Source organism: Schistocerca piceifrons, chromosome 2 (assembly GCF_021461385.2).
Source record: "Schistocerca piceifrons isolate TAMUIC-IGC-003096 chromosome 2, iqSchPice1.1, whole genome shotgun sequence".
NCBI lineage: Eukaryota > Metazoa > Arthropoda > Insecta > Orthoptera > Acrididae > Schistocerca > Schistocerca piceifrons.
The window spans coordinates 662,173,544-662,196,052 of NC_060139.1; the positions used below are offsets into that span (position 1 = coordinate 662,173,544).

The following is a 22,509-nucleotide window of genomic DNA, read 5'->3' on the forward strand; positions in this document are numbered from 1 at the left end:
TACATCAGAGCTGTAGTGGGAAATTGTAATGTTGTATGAGGATCCAAAAGGGTTAAACCAAGTAACAAGTTAATTCAGTTATTCTGTAATATAATTATGGAGGTAACATTATACAGCAAACCAAGGGAAAGAATATATGTTCATTTACTTTACTTCAATTACAGTGGAAATACAGTAGTCCATACCTTGTTCCTGTTTTTAATAAGCTCATTGTCCAGTTCAAGCATTTCCTTCATAATATCAGTAATTTCACATGTAAAATTACAATCTTCCAAATGTTCAACAGCACCATCCTCTGGGTGATCAAAATCTTCAGTTATTTCATGTTTATTATCCTGCACATTGTCGTCAACCTCTCTGTCACCTATGTTATTCTGAGCACCAAAATCTTCACACTGTTGGTCTTTACTTCTACCACCCTCAACACTATCCCTTCCATCAACACTACCCGTAACACCATTATCCTTATTGTTATGCATTTCTTCAACACATTCTGCATGTGTATCACACTCATTATGTGCATAATGCGATTGTTTTTCTTCCATTACACTTTGCTTGCTAGTTTCACATTTATCAGCAGTAACCCTCTTCTTTCGATCTCCGTTACTGATAGTCTCAACACTACGTGTGCTATAACAGCTGATGCTGCCATCTCTTGTTGAAGTTGAAGCAGAAGTGCTCTGCAGACACTCTTTTTCCTCAGTGTAGCTATCTGTTTTCTGTGGAGCCTTATTCAACCTTTGATCTTTACGATCTCTTCGATAAAGATATGCTCCCCTTTAAACAAAAACAAAATAAATTTAACAATTTAGTTTTAATCAATAAAACTTAACAGAAACAGCAATTTGAAGTAAAAAAATGTTCTGGAATCTAAGAACACTCTACAAAAGAAACATTTCCAACTGAGTTAATATACAAGCCACAGTATCAAAAAAGCAGAAATTTTAAGTTGTTGATTTTCAGACATATGACATTCACTGGCTGGTCTGCCAAGTTACATATTTGAAATCTATGACTAATAACAGACAATAAATGTGTGTATATTTGAAATTAGTCTTCTAACTCAAGGAAAAAGTTTATTCTGACAGAAATTCACATTTTAGAGGCAAAACATACTGAGTAAAATGAGTAATTTTATCAGATCCAGCACACAGTAGCCCTTAATCACCTAAACATTCAGCTGTGTTGCACAGTTGTTGTTCATTATACCACAATGGAAGGTGTTTGTACTTCCTTGATAAAAAAAAAAAAAAAAAAAATTAATTGCAGCATGGAAGATAGTCAACAAGATGCGTGTACGCATCATCGAAAACATGGGATAAAGACATACCAGTCTCACCTAAATCCACTGGATTTCTTTCTATGGAGATTATTGAAGAGATTAATTTATGCAACCCCCATGGTGACAGAGGACGACTTAAGGAGGATAAATGCACTGTAACATGCAAATGCATCAGTTAATAGCACACAATGTGAGGAGCAGTGCTGTAGACTGACACCACATTCTTCAAATCTTTGTTGTCACTTATGGTCTGATCTGATGGCTAATGTCCTACATTATACCTACACTATACTCCAAAAGCCATCTAACAGTGTGTGGCAAAGGATACTTCTGGTACCACTAACTGTTTAAAGGTTCCAAACTACTACACACATTTCAGCTAGCCTATTAAAATCCTTTTTAATGAGTCTGGTAGTATTTTTTCTTGAGCAATTTGTTGTGTGCTCTCCTAATTCCTTTTACAGTGATTAAATCATTTTTCAATTTTTAGAATTATTTCAGGATGACATCAAGTGATGAACACTGCACAAATCCTGAGGGTCACACTTTTCTTCTTAAAAATTAATGTACACACACAAAAATTGCATCACCTTGGTTCTGAGAGTTCCGGAACCTATGCAGAAAATTGGAAGAGAGATCAACATGAACTTCATTTCTGCACTTATTGCTCATGAAAAACACATAATGCATGCTGTACCATCATACAGCAAGACCCCCAGAGGTGCTGGTCCAGATTGCTGTATGCACCGGTACCTCTAATACCCAGTAGCATGTCCTCTTGCATTGATGCATGCCTGTATTCATCGTGGCATGCTATTCACAAGTTCAAGGCACTGTTGGTCCAGATTGTCCCACTCCTCAACGGCGATTCAGCATAGGTCCCTCAGAGTGGTTGGTGGGTCACGTCCATAAATAGTCCTTTTCAATCAATCCCACGCATGTTCGATAGGGTTCATGTCTGGAGAACGTGCTGGCCACTCTGGTCGAGTGATGTCATTATCCCGAAGGAAGTCATTCACAAGATGTGCACGACGGGAGTGCAAATTGTCATCCATGAAGACGAATGCCTCGCCAATATGCTGCTGATATGGTTGCACTACCGGTCGGAGGATAGCATTCACGTATCATACAGCCGTTACGGCGCCTTCCATGATCACCAGCAACATACGTCTGCTCCACACAATGCCACCTCAAAACAGCAAGGAACCTCCACCTCACTGTACTTGCTGGACTGTGTGTCTAAGGTATTCAGCCTGACTGGGTTGCCTCCAAACACGTCTCCGACGATTGTCTGGTTGAAGGCAGATGCGACACACATCAGTGAAGATAACTTGATGCCCATCCTGAGTGGTCCATTCGGCACATCATTGGGCCCATCTGTACCACGCTGCATGGTGGCGTGGTTGCAAAGACGGACCTCGCCATGGATGCCGGGAGGGAAGTTGCGCATCATGCAGCTTACTGTGCACAGTTTGAGTCATAACATGACATCCCGTGGCTGCATGAAAAGCATTATTCAACATGGTGGCATTGCTGCCAGGGTTCTTCCAAGCCATAATCTGCAAGTAGTAGTCATCCACTGCAGCAGTAGCCCTTGGGCAGCCTGAGAGGCATGTCATCGACAATTCATATATATCTCTCTCTCTCTCTCTCTCTCTCTCTCTCTCTCTCTCTCTCTCCCATGTCCAAACAACATCGCTTTGGTTCAGTCAGTGATGCCTGGACACTTCCCTTGTTGAGTGCCCTTCCTGGCACAAAGTAACAATGCGACAGTGATCCAACCGCAGTACTGACCGTCTAGGCATGGCTGAACTACAGATGACACAAGCCGTGTACCTCCTTCCTGGTGGTATTACTGGAACTGATCGGCTGTCGAACACCCTCCATCTAATAGGTGCTGTTCATGCATGGTTGTTTACATCTTTGGGCAGGTTAAGTAACATCTCTAAACAGTCAAAGGGACACTGTCTGAGATATAATATCCACAGTCAATGTCCATCTTCAGGAGTTCTGGGAACCGGGGTGATAGAAAACTTTTTTGATGTGTGTACCTCATTTGAATACTTCTATAATATATTTTCCTCTCATGTTGTGAAAGGCTTTCTTCTAATATGCGGTAAAGCTCGTTTCGTGTTCACAGGTCCACCACTGTCATAATCTTAACAGTAGCAGGGCAGATAAGCAGATGTACTGTGTCATAAAAGTGATCAATGGCACCACAGCCTGCAACAGTGTTTCTATTTCATTTGTTATCTAGATTTCAAGACAATCAGCATGGCAGTTGGAAGTCCATGATTGACACGGCCACAACAAGAAAATATTTACATTCTGCCAGTCCCGCATTCTCGCTTCAGGAAGCGACAATGAACAACATCCTCTACAACGCTGCACATACTTCACTGCCAGATAGTTAAGCTTTTGTTCTGAACAGTAAAATATAAAATTTCAGGAATCCAATAAATATATACTATAATTTTAACAAGAGTTCTTTTTATTGTTTACGTTCTTTACTGCTACTTTCTCTGACAAAATAAAACACAGTTAACTCGCAGTTGGGGATTGTGTAAGGTATACTACCTGGAATGGACATATTACGGATCGAGTGACATTATACTGAGTGCACTATCCGAAAATTACCTCGAGCAATTAAACAGAGAACCGACTCATGGAGATAACATCTTGGACCTACTGATAACAAACAGACCCGAACTTTTGGACTGTAAGTGCAGAACAGAGAATCAGTGATCGTAAGGCTGTTGCAGCATCCCTGAATATGGAAGTTAATAGGAATATAAAAAAAGGGAGGAAGGTTTATCTGTTTAGAAAGAGTAATAGAAGGCAGATTTTAGACTACCTAACAGATCAAAACGAAAATTTTTGTTCCGACACTAACAATGCTGAGTGTTTATGGAAGAAGTTCAAGGCAATCGTAAAATGCGTTTTAGACAGGTACGTGCCGAGTAAAACTGTGAGGGACGGGAAAAACCCACCGTGGTTCAACAACAATGTTAGGAATCTACTGCGAAAGCAAAGAGAGCTTCACTCCAAGTGTAAACGCAGCCAAAACCTCTAAGACAAACAGAAGCTAAACGATGTCAAAGTTAGCGTAAGGAGGGCTATGCGTGAAGCGTTCAGTGAATTCGAAAGTAAAATTCTATGTACCGACTTGACAGAAAATCCTAGGAAGTTCTGGTCTTATGTTAAATCAGTAAGTGGCTCAAAACAGCATATCCAGACAGTCCGGGATGATGATGGCATTGAAACAGAGGATGACACGCGTAAAGCTGAAATACTAAAAACCTTTTTCCAAAGCTGTTTCACAGAGGAAGGCCGCACTGCAGTTCCTTCTCTAAATCCTCGCACAAATGAAAAAATGGCTGACATCGAAATAAGTGTCCAAGGAACAGAAAAGCAACTGGAATCACTCAACAGAGGAAAGTCCACTGGACCTGGCGGGATACCAATTCGATTCTACACAGAGTACGCGAAAGAACTTGCCCCCCTTCTAACAGCCGTGTACCGCAAGTCTCTAGAGGAACGGAAGGTTCCAAATGATTGGAAAAGAGCACAGGTAGTCCCAGTCTTCAAGAAGGGTCGTCGAGCAGATGCGCAAAACTATAGACCTATATCTCTGACGTCGATCTGTTGTAGAATTTTAGAACATGTTTTTTTTGCTCAAGTATCATGTCGTTTTTGGAAACCCAGAATCTACTATGTAGGAATCAACATGGATTCTGGAAATAGCGATCGTGTGAGATCCAACTCGCTTTATTTTGTTCATGAGACCCAGAAAATATTAGATACAGGCGCCCACGTAGATGCTATTTTCCTTGACTTCCGGAAGGCATTCGATACATTTCTGCACTGTAGCCTGATAAAGTAAGAGCCTACAGAATATCAGACCAGCGGTGTGGCTGGATTGAAGAGTTTTTAGCAAACAGAACACACCATGTTGTTATCAATGGAGAGACGTCTACAGACGTTAAAGTAACCTCTGGCGTGCCACAGGGGAGTGTTATGGGACCATTGCTTTTCACAATATATATAAATGACCTAGTAGATGGTGTCTGAAGTTCCATGCGGCTTTTCGTGGATGATGCTGTAGTATACAGAGAAGTTGCAGCATTAGAAAATTGTAGCGAAATGCAGGAAGATCTGCAGCGGATAGGCACTTGGTGCAGGGAGTGGCAACTGACCCTTAACATAGACAAATGTAATGTATTGTGAATACATAGAAAGAAGGACCCTTTATTGTATGATTATATGATAGCGGAACAAACACTGGTAGCAGTTACTTCTGTAAAATATCTGGGAGTATGCGTACGGAACGATTTGAAGTGGAATGATCAATTGTTGGTAAGGCGGGTACCAGGTTGAGAGTCATTGGGAGAGTCCTTAGAAAATGTAGTCCATCAACAAAGGAGGTGGCTTACAAAACACTCGTTCGACCTATACTTGAGTATTGCTCATCAGTGTGGGATCCGTACCAGATCGGGTTGACGGAGGAGATAGAGAAGATCCAAAGAAGAGCGGCCCGTTTCGTCATAGGGTTATTTGGTAACCGTGATAGTGTTACGGAGATGTTTAGCAAACTCAAGTGGCAGACTTTGCAAGAGAGGCGATCTGCATCGCAGTGTAGCTTGCTCGCCAGGTTTCTAGAGGATGCGTTTCTGGATGAGGTATCGAATATATTACTTCCCCCTACTTATACCTCCCGAGGAGATCACGAATGTAAAATTAGAGAGATTCGAGCACGGAGGCTTTCAGACAGTCGTTCTTCCCGCGAACCATACGAGACTGGAACAGAAAAGGGAGGTAATGACAGTGGCACGTAAAGTGCCCTCCGCCACACACCGTTGGGTGGCTTGCGGAGTATAAATGTAGATGTAGATGACCACTATGAGGGCCTATCCCATTCCTCATGGTGAATGTGTGTTTTGTGGGGCAGAGTGTGCTCCACAGTTTACTAGGCACTGGAACAGCATGCTGTAAATTGGCTCTTGCTGCACGATATCAATATGAATTGTGCCAATTACCCATGGACATGAAAAAATAATAATCTTTTCCACTGACAGTTTATTGCTGAGTTATCTTTTTGTTATTTGATTTGACTCTTCATAGCTCTCAGTGAGCAATATATGAAACTCCTATCAATAAAACTCACTACGTTACATAAAATTTGTTGAGTACCATGCACAAAAGTATAAATTTTGTAATGCTTGTATATTCATGTACTTTCACTCCACCACAGAAGGTGTTCATTTACTATGTACTGTACAATGTAACACTAGACTATTACTTTACTCTTTCATGTACATACATACAGTACTGGTCTCATGTTTATTTGCTTTACATATCACTTTTTTCCCTACATATTGAGGAGGGCAACCTGTTTGAATTTCTTGTTCAAAACTGTTTTTTCTACATATTTTTTTGCACTCTACAATAGTTCGAACGGGTTACAAGAATCTGTGTGTGCTGCAAATTGCGTAATATCGTTTACACGTGCAATTGCTTCTTCAGGTATTTTAATTTTTTTAGGAACATTATTTTGCTCCTCTTTTTCCTTTGTTTCCTTCTGATCACCATCTGTGCTGCGGATTTCTATTACATCTGTTGAAGTAAAAGTGGAGTGAGTTGACAGTCATAACTTCAAATGTAGTCATTCTCCTAAATGAATGTTTTGTATTTTTTATTTAATTCAGCAATTGTTGCTGTATGTTCTTGAGCTTTGACGGCCATATAAATGTCTTTCTTCACCTCCAAACCCCCTTTGTTGAAGCCCTTGGTAAGAGTTTTGCACTGTGTGTGTGCTGCCAAGTCAATCCAATTTACTGAATCCACAACCTGATGTGCAAGAACAGATGTACTTTTGAGAATAAGAGATGCACCAATACTGACCTGTAATGGGAATTTAATGTGTAAATAGCCACCCTGATCCATGGGCTGTGAGAGGCTGGCTGAATCTGGCAAGAACTAATCCAGTTTCATATCTGATGACTTTCAGGTGGCAGGTTGCATTGTCTTGGAAAAGGAGAACTTGCTTCACCATGTGACTGGAAGCTTACCGACATCTGTTTTTGAAACAATACAGTTTTGCTGCCTTTCCAGTCACCAGTGGCTTCTCCACTTCATGTACCATGTTTCCACTTAGTACAGTGAATCTTTCCTTTGAAATTTTTCTGCTGGTGAACTTAACTAATTGTTACAGACTTCAAAGGCAGTGCATGATAAAAGCGTCTCATTCCATCAGCACTGAACACACCTTTTGGGTCATAATTTGCAATTAGGCTGTGCAGTATTGTCTTCCATTCTGTTGCTATACTTTCCTGCTCATCCACAGCTTCCCAACACACTTCATTTCACACAATGTTGTGCCTAGCTTTGAAACTGTCCAGCCACCCTGTCTATTTTTCTAGGCATTTTAGTGATTTTCAGAGCCTCCCTCTGCAACATGGGTCCAAACGTGAGCTTTCTGTCTGCACACTTACAAAACATGCCCACACTCTTATTGCTTCATTTCCTGCCTTCTTCACCTTTTTTATTTGCCCTTTCCCTTTCATCCAGTCACCCTGTATCTTAATCTTGTTTCTTGAAGAATCAGAGTTGTGTTTTACTGCATATGAAGTGCAACATTATTTTGTGCACAGCAAATTTCTCTCTCACTTGCCTCAATTACCATAACCTTTCCGATAATGGGTAATGACACTTTCTGTTCAACATCATATTATCACTTTAAGTGCTCTAGTCAACTTATACTGGCAGAAAATAATGCAGACAGTGCATTTATTTGGAATGCTTGAACTTGCCAGGTAAAACCACTGTTTAACGAAACAACACCCATCTCTTTCATTGTGCAGTTTGCAGCAGAGTGTGGAAAATGATCCAATGGTGTCTGTGCGCATCAGTAATAATGGAAAACAAAAAAACACTGACAGAAAGCTTATGAACAAAACATTTCCTTTGATGTTCACACCCACAGTACTGCACTGCGCCAAACCTCTTTTCTCGGTTTTGTGTCGCGTAACAGCACTGTCAAGGCCGTACAGTCTGTGTTAAAAGTAGCATCCTTTTAGAGTTGTTAATAACCAATGTACACTGTAATACAGTAGTACTGTGTAAGCTCTTTTCTGCATAAATTATGTCTTAAAATTTGCATTTCGTTTCATCATTAGGTATATTCCACTTCAAACAAAAAATTAGCATAGGAAAGTGTACTGAAAAGACTGGGACTGAAATACCTGTACGGTTTGACAGCTTTCTGAATTACGCATGTTCAGCTTTGATCAAGTTTCTCTGTATATAAGAATTACGTCCTTCACCACCTCATTGTGCTGAAGCCAACCAACTATAGATTTTTACCGATTAAGATCAAAATTTTGGGCACCTATTATTTAAAAACTGTTTCACAACAAAGTATTTTAGCTACTCATACCACAACTCCTGTTTCAAGGAGGAATGACTCACAGTTTATACACTGCTACTCAGCTATGGACATAATGGATGCACATGTAAAGTATGCAACAGCAACAGCCCAAAAGTACCTGTTGTCCTTTTAGTACTGGGTTACGCAAACTGGTAAACAGTATTCACATCAACTGTTCTCATCTTCATCTTCAACATCATCTGATGAGACAATGTGACCATCACCTATGTTCAATATCAATGTGCAATGACTAGTCACACCAGACAGCTGGTGGAAGCACTAGCAGTCAAAGGGATATAAAGCATATTGGGAGAGGGGTGGGGGTTGGGGGGGGGGGGGGGCGGGAGGAGGAGTGCGGAAAACAGTGCAGTTGTTCACAATGTGGAAGCAGGAAGATTTATCTCACAGCCAAAAGGGCGCCATCATTAGCTTTTGTGCCAAGGGCAGAAGGGTTTCCGAAACAGCTATGTTTGTAAACTGTTCACATGCCACTGTGTTTAATATATACCGAGCATGCTGAAACTGTATTATCCAAAACTGGCTTCGAGGCAACTGTCTGCACCATGGCCCATAGTCGACAGAATCGAACAATGGCTGCAGAGAGGTGTATGGGCAAATGGAGCAACGTTGAGCAACCAACTGCCCAGAAGAATCCAGGGGCTACCAACAGTGTCTTTTCAATAACTATTCAGTGAACATTGCTGCATATGGGCCTATGTAGAAGAGGCCTGGTTCATGCGCTAAAGCTGACTGCTGTTCATAAATGACGAAGGCTGGTATCTGTACACCAGTATTACAACTGGATGTCCAACGAGTGGTGCAGGTGGCCATTTCAGATGAATCATGTTGAGCTCCATAGGACAGATGGCCGGTGGTGTGAACAGAATAAAGTAAATGCCCTGCAACCAGGAGTGAGCGTTGTATGTTTTCGTGGCATTCTCTGGGTGATCCCCTCATACTGGAAGGCACAATGGATCAACATAAATGTGTTTCCATCCTTCGGGACCACGCCCATCCCCACATGCAGTTTGTTTTTCCTCGGTACAATGTCACTTATCAGAAACACAATGCAATACGTCACACAGCTCGCAGTTAAGTGTGTGGCTCTAAGAGCACCAGGATGAGTTTACCCTCCTCCCATGGCTGCCAAACTCCCTGGATTTAAATCCAACTGTGAATCTGTAGGACTGAGCATATCGTCGCTTAAAAAAACAACACCATCTATGAGACATTTCTGGAAGTCTTCAGGAGACAAAAAACTGCATAAAAACTATTAAAATTGTTGTAGGCTTTCATTTTCAAATTTCGTATTCTCTGTTACTGGTTTGAATGTATTTTATTATAAATTTCAAATTAGCTGGTAAAACTATAGTTTTATGGGATATAGTCTGTATTGTTATTGTTTACTTTACAATTTAGGAGAGATAGCCAGTGTTTACAGGGAATCACTCAATTTTCAAATAAAATTAACTTTATTCATTAACTATCAGATCTAAACACAATCAGATATGGCAGTACAGTTTGGTTCACTTAACACAATCATAAGATACAATTAGAAAATAATATAGGAACTTTGTTTTTTTACAAAATGTAAGAATTAGACAAAAAGAACATTAAAATATTATGTCAGTTTAGCTTTCATAACTTTGTTATCAAACACTATTTGAACTGTTTATAAATGTATACATTAAATCACAGGACAAATGCTTGGACTGAATTTCCGACACTTTCTTTTTGTACTTTTCATTTTCCACATGGATGTTGTTTAAAATGGATGACAATCAACTGGAATGTGTTCCCTGACCTCTTGCAAATACTTCCACTTACATTGTTTTATTTTCAATCTTACTGTATGAAGAGGTGGGAATTCTATCATCATTTGGATAGTTTTTGATCATCTTGGCAATGTGAAATACTCATTGCTGAAATTTGTCTGTAATTCTGTTAGCATTGTGTTTCAGAGCTCTGAGATCATGAACCACACTGTCATTGGAGTTTCTTCCTGGTCTAGTAGAATCGTATGCTGTCATTTCTTTTTCCCCAGAGAATGATTTCTGAAAAAGGTATAGTTTAAAAACTGCACTGAAGGGGAATGGGACTTTTCTGGCTTTTTTTGTCCACTCAGCATACTGACTTGGCAAGAAAATTTCTCTGAATGTCTTCTTGTATTTTATTCTTTTCAGGTTCAGAACTGTGTCAATTTTGGAATGTACATTATAGCTCTCCACGTTTGTGCGTCTCTCGACTAGAAACTTCAGTTCTATTGTTACACCATTTCCATTGACAAGTGTCTAAGAACAGTAGAGAATGCAGGGTTTCTATTCTGGTAGACATGACCGTCTTACCATAGAACAACTGGCTTTAATTCATCCAAGAGTGTGTTTCATTGTCAATAATGCAAGAGATGAAGAACATATGTCACATTGTGTTTCATCCCATCAATAGTTAATAGCGTCTTGACTACTTAGTCTTGTAGTACATTGCCTTGGCATTCACACAAGGATCAAGCTTCATTGCTTGTATGTGTTGTGGGGAGAGGGGGAACTTCATTACATTTTGCTTGCTCCATATTTTTCTGTTTCCTAGCTCTGTCCTTATTCCTTATTTTCTGTATTTATCTTGTATACATATTCAGACACTTTTCCACTACATACTTCACAGCAGTGACAATGCCATACTGATCTTTTAGTGGCTGAAATATTGCCAACTTCTTTTCATTGAATACCGAATCTGTTTGCCTGGTTAATAGCTTCTCTTCCTTTTGGCAGTCTTCTTCATAACATTCAAAGAATAGAATGTACACTCAAAGTACAACATGCTAATTAAGCCCTAAAGTAGTGCGAGGGAAGTTGTCCAAGTTTGTCGAAAACGTCCTTAAGGAAATCAACATCAACTTGTTTCTTTCTACTTTCATGGTGCTTTCATTAACTTCTTTCATGTGTTAGCGACCTTGATTTTCATTGTTTCCATTTATGGTGTATCATTTTAACAAAATCTTTATCCTGTATGTGCAACTTATCTAACAGCTCTTCTGAAGGATTGTAGTCAGAATTTGAATCAGGACTGCGTTCATCATAGCTCTTGGATTTTGATATTTGACTTTCTTTGATATAACAGACATTTAATGATTACTGCCTCCCTCTTAGCACCTGGCTGAATGTCTTAAGTGATTTAATGAGTCCTCTTTCTGAATACCATTTGTTCCTTGCACAGAGGAATGTTTGGTTTCCTGGAGCACAAGTGGTGCATTATCTTTGATATCCATTTCCATATTGCTTGGGTTAATGAAGAATGAATTACTGAAAAAATTATGAAATAGTTTACTAATTCTAAAATACAATGAAAATGTTCTTCACTAATATGAGAATGTCTAATTTTACCTGGAGAAATATCCCCATCCCCCCCCCCCCCCCCCCAAAAAAAAAAAAAATGCCCATTTCAGTTATATTCATCAGAGAACTGTCCAAATTGTTCAGGTCTGTATTTTCATTTGAGGGTGAAACTGAACCTGCACAGAAGAATAATAATATTATGACTAGCATAGATTAATAAAGGTGTAGGTGCACATAATTATGACCTTTGGAAATAATTCAAGTGTCTGAATAAGGAAATAGTAAAATTATATTTCGCGTTATGTGCACTACCATTTGCTTTTATATAGACCTACCACAACTTTTATTACTGAGCCAAAACGGGAATGATATCTAGGCTATATAACATTGATTATTTGTTGACAATAGAACAGGTGAATTGTTCACTTATTCTACCTATGCATGATGGTTTTTCTGTCTGACTACTGCTTTGCTGATAAGAGATGGTCTGCAATCTACTTGCGTCATGATTTCTTCCACTGTAAACAGGCCATCATCATCACTTTCATTTGTCACTTATCTGAAATGCATGGAACTAACAAAACAGAATACCACAATGTACCACTTACAACCATATAAGCCATTTACTAAAATTACCCACAAATCCCACCAATAACCATAGTATGAAATGCATGGAACTAACAAAACAGAATACCACAATGTACCACTTACAACCATATAAGCCATTTACTAAAATTACCAACAAATCCCACCAATAACCATAGTAAGCTTTCCATTAAAATTAGCAAGAACTCCTGCCACTAACCTGTTCAAAATTAATACAAACTGAATAATAATATCACAACATTTACATACAGTAAATACAATTATTGTGAATTATGAAAAACCAGAGGTAAGAGGACCATAGTCGGAATATCGTTTCTATTAATATCAGTGTACAAATTAAAAAAAAAAAAATAAAAATAAAAAAAAATGCTGAATACTTACTTAAACATCAACATGTAGAACTCCATCAAAATCTGCACAAAACAATCGAAGAGCTAGCAACAACATTGCTTAAGTACATGTGTTGAACAAAGGACGATTTCTCATTCAATTTGCACTTAATGCGATTAAGCTTGAAATATACATAACTTATAAAAATTGTAGGTAAGTACAGTACACTTCACACACAAAATGCATAAAATTCTGAAATAAATTGAGCGAGACATAGCAGTACACCGTGTGCTATCAACTCTATGTTGGTGTTTCATATTATCAAACTTAGACGGTGTTTTTCAAATGGTCCTACATTCACCATCTGCTGGCTCTGACATGAAGTACTTCACCAATGATTGACAAACACCACGGAAATTGTGATGGTAGTAATAACTCAGTTTCACAAAAAATGTAACATAGGCAGTGTTGTTTCTTATGCGACGATATGAAGAACTAAAAAAAATTCAATGTGATGAGATTCAATATAACAATTAATATCCAATGCTGATAAGCAAAAGCATTAATACACTCATTAATACATTCCTCTACTTTTAGAAGCACATACCCAGATACAATCAAATTTCAGTATGTTACTGAAACAACAAAGTAAAAAAATATTAGATTTCAAAAATTAAAAATCAGTAACAAAGAAAACCAGAATTCCTTACGGTCGTAAATGTGCTTTCTCTGCAAGTTTTCTCTGCAGTCGCCAGTTTTCATCTGTATGCTTTAGAACATAATCTTCACTCACATATCGATCCCATGATGAATTCCAGCCCTAATTAGAGAAAAAGACAACAACAAAATATAAAAAAATTGAGTATCAGCACCTAGCTCCAAATGAAAATATTAAAAGAGGGTACAATCACACAGGTAACTTTCAAGTATCTGGTTTCGATTTTTTCTAATTGCAGTGACACTGTTATATGATGATGACTGTAGCAAGGCTTATTTGTTCAACAGACACACTGAGGCATGGATACAATGTATCACATCATATCATAGTCTGTACTACAGTGCCACATCCTCATACTTATCACTAGTGTACAGTGCAATGATTTATGTAGTACATACCACCTTTGCTCTAATTTGTTTTTATCTGTCAATGGCTGGGGCTGGAATGCATCCCAAGGTAAAATAGACAAATTGCAGTGTAAAAAAAACTCTGTTTATAATTTGAACACTAAAACAGGAAAATATATTAAAATCTAATACATATGAAATCTTACTGTAATTCGAACTGTTGATGTAGACAGGCTTATTACTTCACCATCAGATTGCAGTACACAAGTAAAAGTAAGGATGGCTCAGAGGAAAATGTTTTCTTCAGTAATTTTAACTGGTTTATTATGATACGGCCTTGGTAGTTACCGCAACTGTCTACCTATGAACATATACTGTGGAGACTCATGATGAGCCATGATGCATCCAGCTTGTTTAAAGGAAATTTGTGAAGTATTTTAACTGGACAAATCATCACCTGTGCACATTCTCAACCTCACTGCAGCTGAGCTGTAATAACTCCTATCGAAAGTGCAGTACTGATTAGCATCAACTCTAAACTTCGTTAATGGGATGCTGAAAAGAAATTTTTCACGAAACTGGAATTTTGTTATTGTAATTCTCAGCTGAAATTGGTTTATGAAGTAAGCATCTCTCATACAATGTATATTACACTGGGGGCGGGGAAATAAAGGACTGAGCAAAAATCTCAGCTTCCTTCCATGATGCATGATGTACTGAGTTCAGTTACATAACAGCATGTACCCTACTCTTCTGAGAAGTACTGGACACTTTAATAGTGAATGTGATTTGAAGAGTTATATCTTCTGGAAATTCAATATAAAGAAGTTATCTCCAGAAACTTGGAATCATTTAATTCCTAACATTACAAACGTGGATAAGGCGATTACTGTCATGAACTAACTCACAACCTGAACAGAGATAAGAAATGCCTTAACACTGGTTAAAACAGTATAATATGCAAGCAGCTAGTGAGTTTGTTGAAAGGCTCTGTTGATGGGTGTGGTTTAACAGTTCATTTCAACTAGCACAGAAGAGTGAAACATCATGCAGTATTAAACAAACAAATCCAATGATTTATAGCACTTATTACCCATTATTATCATAATGCATGTCAGTTGCCTGTTTTAAGTATATGTCTAATTGAATAACAGTTCACTTCGGTTTTTGTCAAAGAAATAAAAGTTTCATTTAAAAATATTTTCATAATATATGGTCGAAGTAGAGAGGATATAAAATGTATACTGGCAATGGCAAGGAAATCGTTTCTGAAGAAGAGAAATTTGTTAACATCGAGTATAGATTTAAGTGTCAGGAAGTCGTTTCTGTAAGTATTTGTATGGAGTGTAGCCATGTATGGAAGTGAAAAATGGACGATAACTAGTTTGGACAAGAAGAGAATAGAAGCTTTCGAAACGTGGTGCCACAGAAGAATGCTGAAGATTAGATGGGTAGATCACATAACTAATAAGGAAGTATTAAATAGGATTGCGGAGAAGAGAAGTTTGTGGCACAACTTGACTAGAAGAAGGGATCGGTTGGTAGGACATGTTTTGAGGCATCAAGGAATCACAAATTTAGCATTGGAGGGCAGCGTGGAGGGTAAAAATCGTAGAGGGAGACCAAGAGATGAATACACTAAGCAGATTCAGAAGGATGTAGGTTGCAGTAAGTACTGGGAGATGAAGAAGCTTGCACAGGATAGAGTAGCATGGAGAGCTGCATCAAACCAGTCTCAGGACTGAAGACCACCACCACAACAACAACAACAACAACAACAACAACAACAACAACAAGTCTTGGCTGGCTGGCCTGCTCTGAACACCTCATTCTCCACAGCTATCAGGGACGGCCATTCTATTATATTATCGCAGGCACTCCTGACGCCCAATGCCAACAGCTGCTCGTCACTTTGATAAGTATAAAGTGCTCTACTATGGTGGTGTGTTATAAATGAAGTGCGTGCATTAACAGATTCATGAAAAACAACAGTTCATCGAAAGTCCAACAAATTTTATTCATAGCTGTCCATTTTGGCAGCTACATATGCAGAAAGACACAAGAACTTGGTGGCTCCCAATATCAGCATAAACTAGTTTGGACACTTAGATAAGGCATGTGACGATTTTCCATTTGGAATACACTGTGAGAAAATCTGAAGTGTATAAACTGCTGTCCAATAAACTGAAAATTCTGATAGACTACATATTTATCATTACTAGCAATTAAGGTAACTGCAACACTGTCTTACTTGAATCATCACAAAGCAGTAGCATGTCGCAAAATTTTGACCTCAAAACAGTTTGCATCCAACTTCAACTTTATGACATGCAAGTAGCAGTTCAATAGCCCCGTGAAAAATACAGTGTGTGATGTTTCTGTACTTTAACTCCTAACTTTCAAAGACCAAATTCTCCCATCACATATGGTATCTTATGGTGGTTTCAGACTGTAGTGAAGTAGCTTGGTATTCATCCACCAAGTCGTAGTCCTCTGAAGGTGGAGAACTGCTGAAGGTGGCAGCTGTTTTAATGATTACATGTCAATAATCCTACATAAAGTTATCATCAATGGAAACTCCAGGTAGGAATAAAACAATCTAGGACACACACACACACACACACACACACACACACACTATTCATCTACACAAGCAAGCACATCTCATGCACACATTGCTGCTAACTCCAGCAACTTGGGCCAGTATTCTCTCCACCCCCAAATAACTACTGCAACTTACATCCTTTTGAATCTGCTTACTGCATTCATCTCTTTGTCTCCTCTTGGAATTTTAACCCCCTCCAATATCAAACTGGTGCTCCCTTGAGGTCTCAGAATATGTACTATCAATCAATCCCTTCTATTATTTAAGTTATGCCACAAGTTTCTTATCTTACCAATTCTCTTCAGTATCTCCTCATTAGCTACACGATCTATCTAGCTAATCTTCAGCATTCTTCTGTAGCTCATTTCAAAATCTCCCAATTCTCTTCTTGTCTCAACTGCTTATCCCCATTTCAGTTCTGTACAAGGCCATACTCCAGGCAAATACCTTTAGAAAAGACCTCCTAACACTTAGATTTATGAATTTCCCCCATGAGGGGTTAATGAAATGACAGCAAATTCTGTTAACCAGTTTGACGCAGAAAACAGCTAAAGTTGCAAAATTATTCTTTTTATTTAATTGATGAATGGTTTTGGGTATCAGAACCCATTCTCAAATCCCCCAACACAACAAGATGTTTTCCATGATATCACACAACCATGTTAATAATGTACATACTTTTGTCCAAGTCAAGTTTTTCAGTGACAACTGACAGGACAAAAATACAACTACTTTTATACTTTTAGTGTGTAGTTTCCCAATCTAATTGCCCCATTATTGTCTTATTTCAGTCACCTATTTTCCATTACCCTTGTTTTGCTATTGCTGATTTTCATCTTATAACATTCCTTAAGATACTGTCCATTCTATTCAACTGTTCTACCAAGACCTTTGATGTCCAACAGAATTATGATGGCATCAGCAAAACCAATGTTTTTATTTCTGCTCCCAGAACTTTAATTCCTTCGCCAACTTTTTTTGTGTGTGTTTCCTTTTCTCCTTGCTCTATGTACAGATCATGTAACACTGAGAATAGGTTAGCAACCCTGTCTCACTCCATTCCCAACCACTGCATCCATTTCATGCCCTTAGAATCTTAAAACTGCCATCTGGTTCCTGTAGAAGTTGCATTAAACTTCTGTCCCCCCTATATTTTATCTCTGTTGCCTTCAGAATTGCAATGAGTGTATTTCAGTTAACACTGCCACAAGTTTACAAAATATATCAAAATAAGTTTGCCTTTCTGTAACCATTTTTTTAAATTTAAGTTGTAGGGTCAGTATTGCTTTGCATGTTCCAACTTTTCTCCCAAACTGATATTACCTGAGGTTTGTTTCTACCAGTTTTTCAATTCTTCTGTGTCAATATTTTACAACCACACCTTATTAAACAGACAGTTTGGTGATACCAACACCTGTGAGCATTTACTTTCTTTGGAATATGTATTATTACCGTCAAACGGGCTGATTTCGGACAGTTTGTTGTTATTTTGATTGCAACTTTCTTATATATTGTTAGATTAAATTGATTGTTATGGAAGTAGTGGGGTATATGTGTAATGAATAAAATACCCCAGAACCAGAAAGTGTATGTGTAGGCATATTTATCTGAGGCAGTTAAATGAAGTGTCCGAAGTCACCCCATGGATTGGGGTGATTTTGGACACGTGTTTTCTAAATCTCTGTCCAAAGTTACAGTGTATAGAGGGTGAATTTATACAGTTACTGCCTTTTTTTAAAATTTGACATGCTTTTTATTTGATTTTGGTGACATTTTACACATTTTAACGCAGCCCTTTGTTACAAATAAGTGATATTGAATGATATAATGAATTTTATATATTACAGATTAGTTTTTATTTTGCAAGAATTTAAATACAGTTCTCAAATGAAATATTACAAACAGACAGAAACAAACAAAGTAATTAACTAAAAGGTCAAAATAATTTTTCTCACTCATCATTCTAAATTAAGTTGCAAACTCTTTAAATAAACCATTGTCTTCGAGTCTAAAGCACATCATCTTGACAAATGAACACTCCTTTCTTCTCAACTGTTGTGGGAAGTATTCTCGAAATCTGCAATTTTTGTATTGTGTCTTTATCGGGGACATTAGGAAACACATATATGTTTTTACTGTTCTTGTGTGGGTGCAAGAATTTCACATTTACTTCTGTAGCACCAGCATCTGTGGCCACTCCAACATACTGCCTTGTTTGCTCCTTGTTTCCACGTTTATATTTGTGCTCTGCAACAAGAAAAGCCTCTTCTTTCAGCAGTAAAACTTCATTGGATGATGTGTCGTTTTCACTTTCACTACTGCTACACGCACTGTCACTTGTTTCAGCACTGTTTTCATTTCCTTGAAAATCTCTGCCAGTCATTGAATTTCCAGGTTGAATATCTAGTTTGTGGCGGCGGCGGGAGCTGCCAAGCTTATTTGGAGGACAACAAATTTCTTTGAGCATTTCTTCAAAAGTGGAAGACCATGCGTCTGTGTTGCTTTGCTGCCTCTCCTTGTTATCAGGCAATTTTCGGAAGACATGATCTGGATCAAAAGGGATTAGGCCCATGGTGCGAAATCCACCATTTATGTTTTCCTTGGAGTTTGCTGAAATCTTAATGTCTGCTTCAGAAGAGAGGGGAAGGCATCCTTGGAAATGTTCCAACAAGTGTGTTTCTTCCAGTCAGTTAGTACAGCTCGCCACGTTGCTTTCATTGGCCTGAAGAAGCTTACATCGAGTGGTTGGAGGAGGTGCGTGCTATTGGAGGGGGGGGGGGGGGGCAGAAGAATGAATGAAATATTGTTCTGCTCACACTCTTCAATAACACTGTAAAGAACCAGTCTTCAAATACTGGCAGGTCAAACCACCCACTTTTGTTCCTATTGAAACGGGTTCCTTGTGGTACACCACCTTGCCACATGTCCCACAAATGCTCTGATTTGTAAAGGACGTATGGAGGAAGCAGTTTACCATCAGCACTAGCTGTCATCATTATTGAGACTCTAGATTTTGATGAGTCCATCACTTTTTCAGCATGCTTACTCTCTCGTTTCGTAATTATCTGCTGCTTGCCTGGATCATCGGACATGTTGGTTTCACATAGTTGATATGTTGATAGGTGGGAGATTTTCCAGCTTTGCCTCGATATTGGAGAAAAACATCTTAACAGTCTCTCTGTTCACTTCTGCAACGAGCTCGCTTAATATTTTCGCATAAGCGAACGAAAAAGATCTTCTGACTGTCATTTGAGGGATAAATGCACCCATTCTTCTCCTTGCAAATTATTACAAAATTTCTTCTCTTTTCGGCCAGATTTATCAAGGTAGCCTTTAACTAAATATCTAATATCCAATTTAGCGAATGGAAATCCCCAATGTGCAGCCCTCAAGAAACCTTGCTTCAACATTTCTTCTTCTTCTTCTTCATGTAGCTCTGGCTGTCGTCCTATTTCTTTCTAATGTGCTTCCTGCACTTTATTTTGTAGGGTTGATTTAGGTATATCATACAACTCGCACGCTTTTGTGTACGATAATTTACCACTCTGAATATAATTAACAGTTTTATCTAAAAGTTCCGGGTCATAATTACACCGTACCGTAGCACCTCTCCTGCTCTTATATGTTCTTGGCATTGTCCGAAATCACCCCACACAGTACACAGTTTTACAAAAACTGTCGTTATTTTATAATCTTGCACGAGAAACTTGACAAACTTGTACAGAAATTGTCTCAATGCTGTTAGCTACTGAGCGTGTCGACAATTACGGTTACAATAACTTCCCACTTGGCGCAACAATAGAAAGTTCCACTTTATGACAATGCATGGATTTTTAACACAGAGTGTTCGTCAATTATTCACCTAGGGAAACAATTGATGCAAAATAAAAGTTGTGGAAAGTGATAAAGGCAATCTTGCACTTGAAATAACTGATGCATGGATGTTAAAATAAGTAACTCTGTTTCTATGCAGTGGCAAAGAGCAACTAAGCCATACTGTCCGAAATCACCCCGTTTGATAGTACATTTTTCTTGAAGTCTGAGGGTATTTCCCCTGTTCCAGGTATCTTGCGCACCAGTTTTAAGTTTTGTCATGTCTGGGTCTCCCAAAGCTCAACTGTTCTGATGGAATAGCATCTACTCCAGGGGCCTTGTTTCGGCTTAGGTCTTTCAGGGCTCTCTCAAATTATTCTAGTAGGGTCGTATCTGACATCTCATCTTCATCTACTTCCTCTTCCCTTTCTATAATATTGCCTTCAGTTCTTTCCACTTTCATAGATCCTCAATATAGTCCTTCCATCTTTCATGTTCCCCTTCTTTGCCTAGTATCGGTTTTCCAACTGAGTTCTTTATATTCGTACACTTGCCTCTCTTTTCTCTAATTGCCTCTTTAATTTTCCTACACACAATCTCTCTTTCCTCTAGTGAAATATGTTTCTAAATCTTTACATGTGTCCTCTAACCATCCACCCTTAGCCATTTTGCACTTCCTGTCCATCTCATTTTTTAGACATTAGTATTCCCTTTCACATGATTCATTTTTATATTTTGTCCTTTCTTTACATAAATTAAATTCAGTAGTCTTTCTACTAGCCCTTTCACCTATTTGATCCTCTGCTGCCTCAACTATTTCATATCACAAAGCTACCCGTTCTTCATCTACTTTGTTCCTTTCCCCCGTTTCAGTCAATCATTTTCTGAGTCTCCCTTCGAAACTCTAAAAAAACATCTGGTTATTTAAAAAAAAAAGTCTGACTCCTTTATTTCCTATCTTTTTTGTGAATTCTTCAGTTTAATCTACAGTTCATAACCAATAAATTATGATCAGAGTCCACACCTGCCCCTAACTATTACAATCTAGTTCTGAAACATCACATAATAATAAATGTGAAACCTACTGATGTCTCCAGGTCTCTTCCATATACACAACCTTCTTTCATCATTCTTAAACCAAGTGTTAGTGGTGATTAAATAATGCTACGTCTAAAATTCTATCAGGCAGCTTCGTCTCCCCCCCCCCCCCCCCCATTTATTTTCCTTCTCTTCCTACCACCCATCAATGAAATTTTTGTCTCCCTGAAGTGTATGAATAGTTTCTTTCATATCGTCACATATTCTTTCAATCCCTATCACCTGCAGAGTGAGCTTAAGTATGAACTTTTAGTACTATGGTGATGTTGGCTGTGTCTATATGCATTCTCTATGCTGCTCATACTAGCTTAACCACATTCCTATGTTCTTGCTCATTATTAGATCTACTCCTACATTAACCCTATTTGAATTTGTATTTATATCCCTGCACTCACCTGACCAGAAGTCCTTTTCTTCCTATCACTGTGCTTCACCAATTCCCACTGTATCTAACTTCAACCTATTGATTTTTCTTCTTACATTTTATGACCTACCTACCAAAAAAAGTGATCTGACATTCCATACTCCTATCTGTAGAATGTCCGTTTTCTTTTCCTTGGTGACAACATCCTCCTGAGCCTCTCTGCCTGGGGACCTGAATGTGGGACTATTTTACCTCTGGAGTGACATGTAAAATATTCAATTGCCAGACCAGGATTATGTCATGAATTCCACTGTCAGTGGCACATACACATCAAATCATCCATGTGTCAATTATTAAATCTCTAAGATGTCAAAATTGATGTGGATCTCACAGTACATAGGTCGTCATGCATACTTGTGCCTGTCACAGATGTCAAATACTATATGGTGACACTTCCTGATCACTTTGGACACTATTGACACAGAATAAATAAATAAATATTTAATTTAAATGGGGGCATCCTTTCAATATATCATCAGATTGGTACACAACTGTGAAAGTTAGACAATGTGGCCTGCATGTGACATT

General features: G+C 38.5%; 1 protein-coding gene across 1 annotated transcript in view; it reads right to left on the reverse strand.

Annotated features, from left to right (window-relative positions):
• The window catches only part of LOC124776509 (male-specific lethal 3 homolog), a 144,780-nt gene that overhangs the window by 77,403 nt on the left and 44,868 nt on the right, over positions 1-22,509 (reverse strand). Inside the window, exons 3-4 of the mRNA XM_047251531.1 lie at positions 13,687-13,796; positions 186-777 (exon numbers count right to left, since the gene is read on the reverse strand). Of these exons, the coding sequence (XP_047107487.1) occupies positions 186-777; positions 13,687-13,796 (702 nt within the window). The remainder of the gene's footprint in view (positions 1-185; positions 778-13,686; positions 13,797-22,509) is intronic.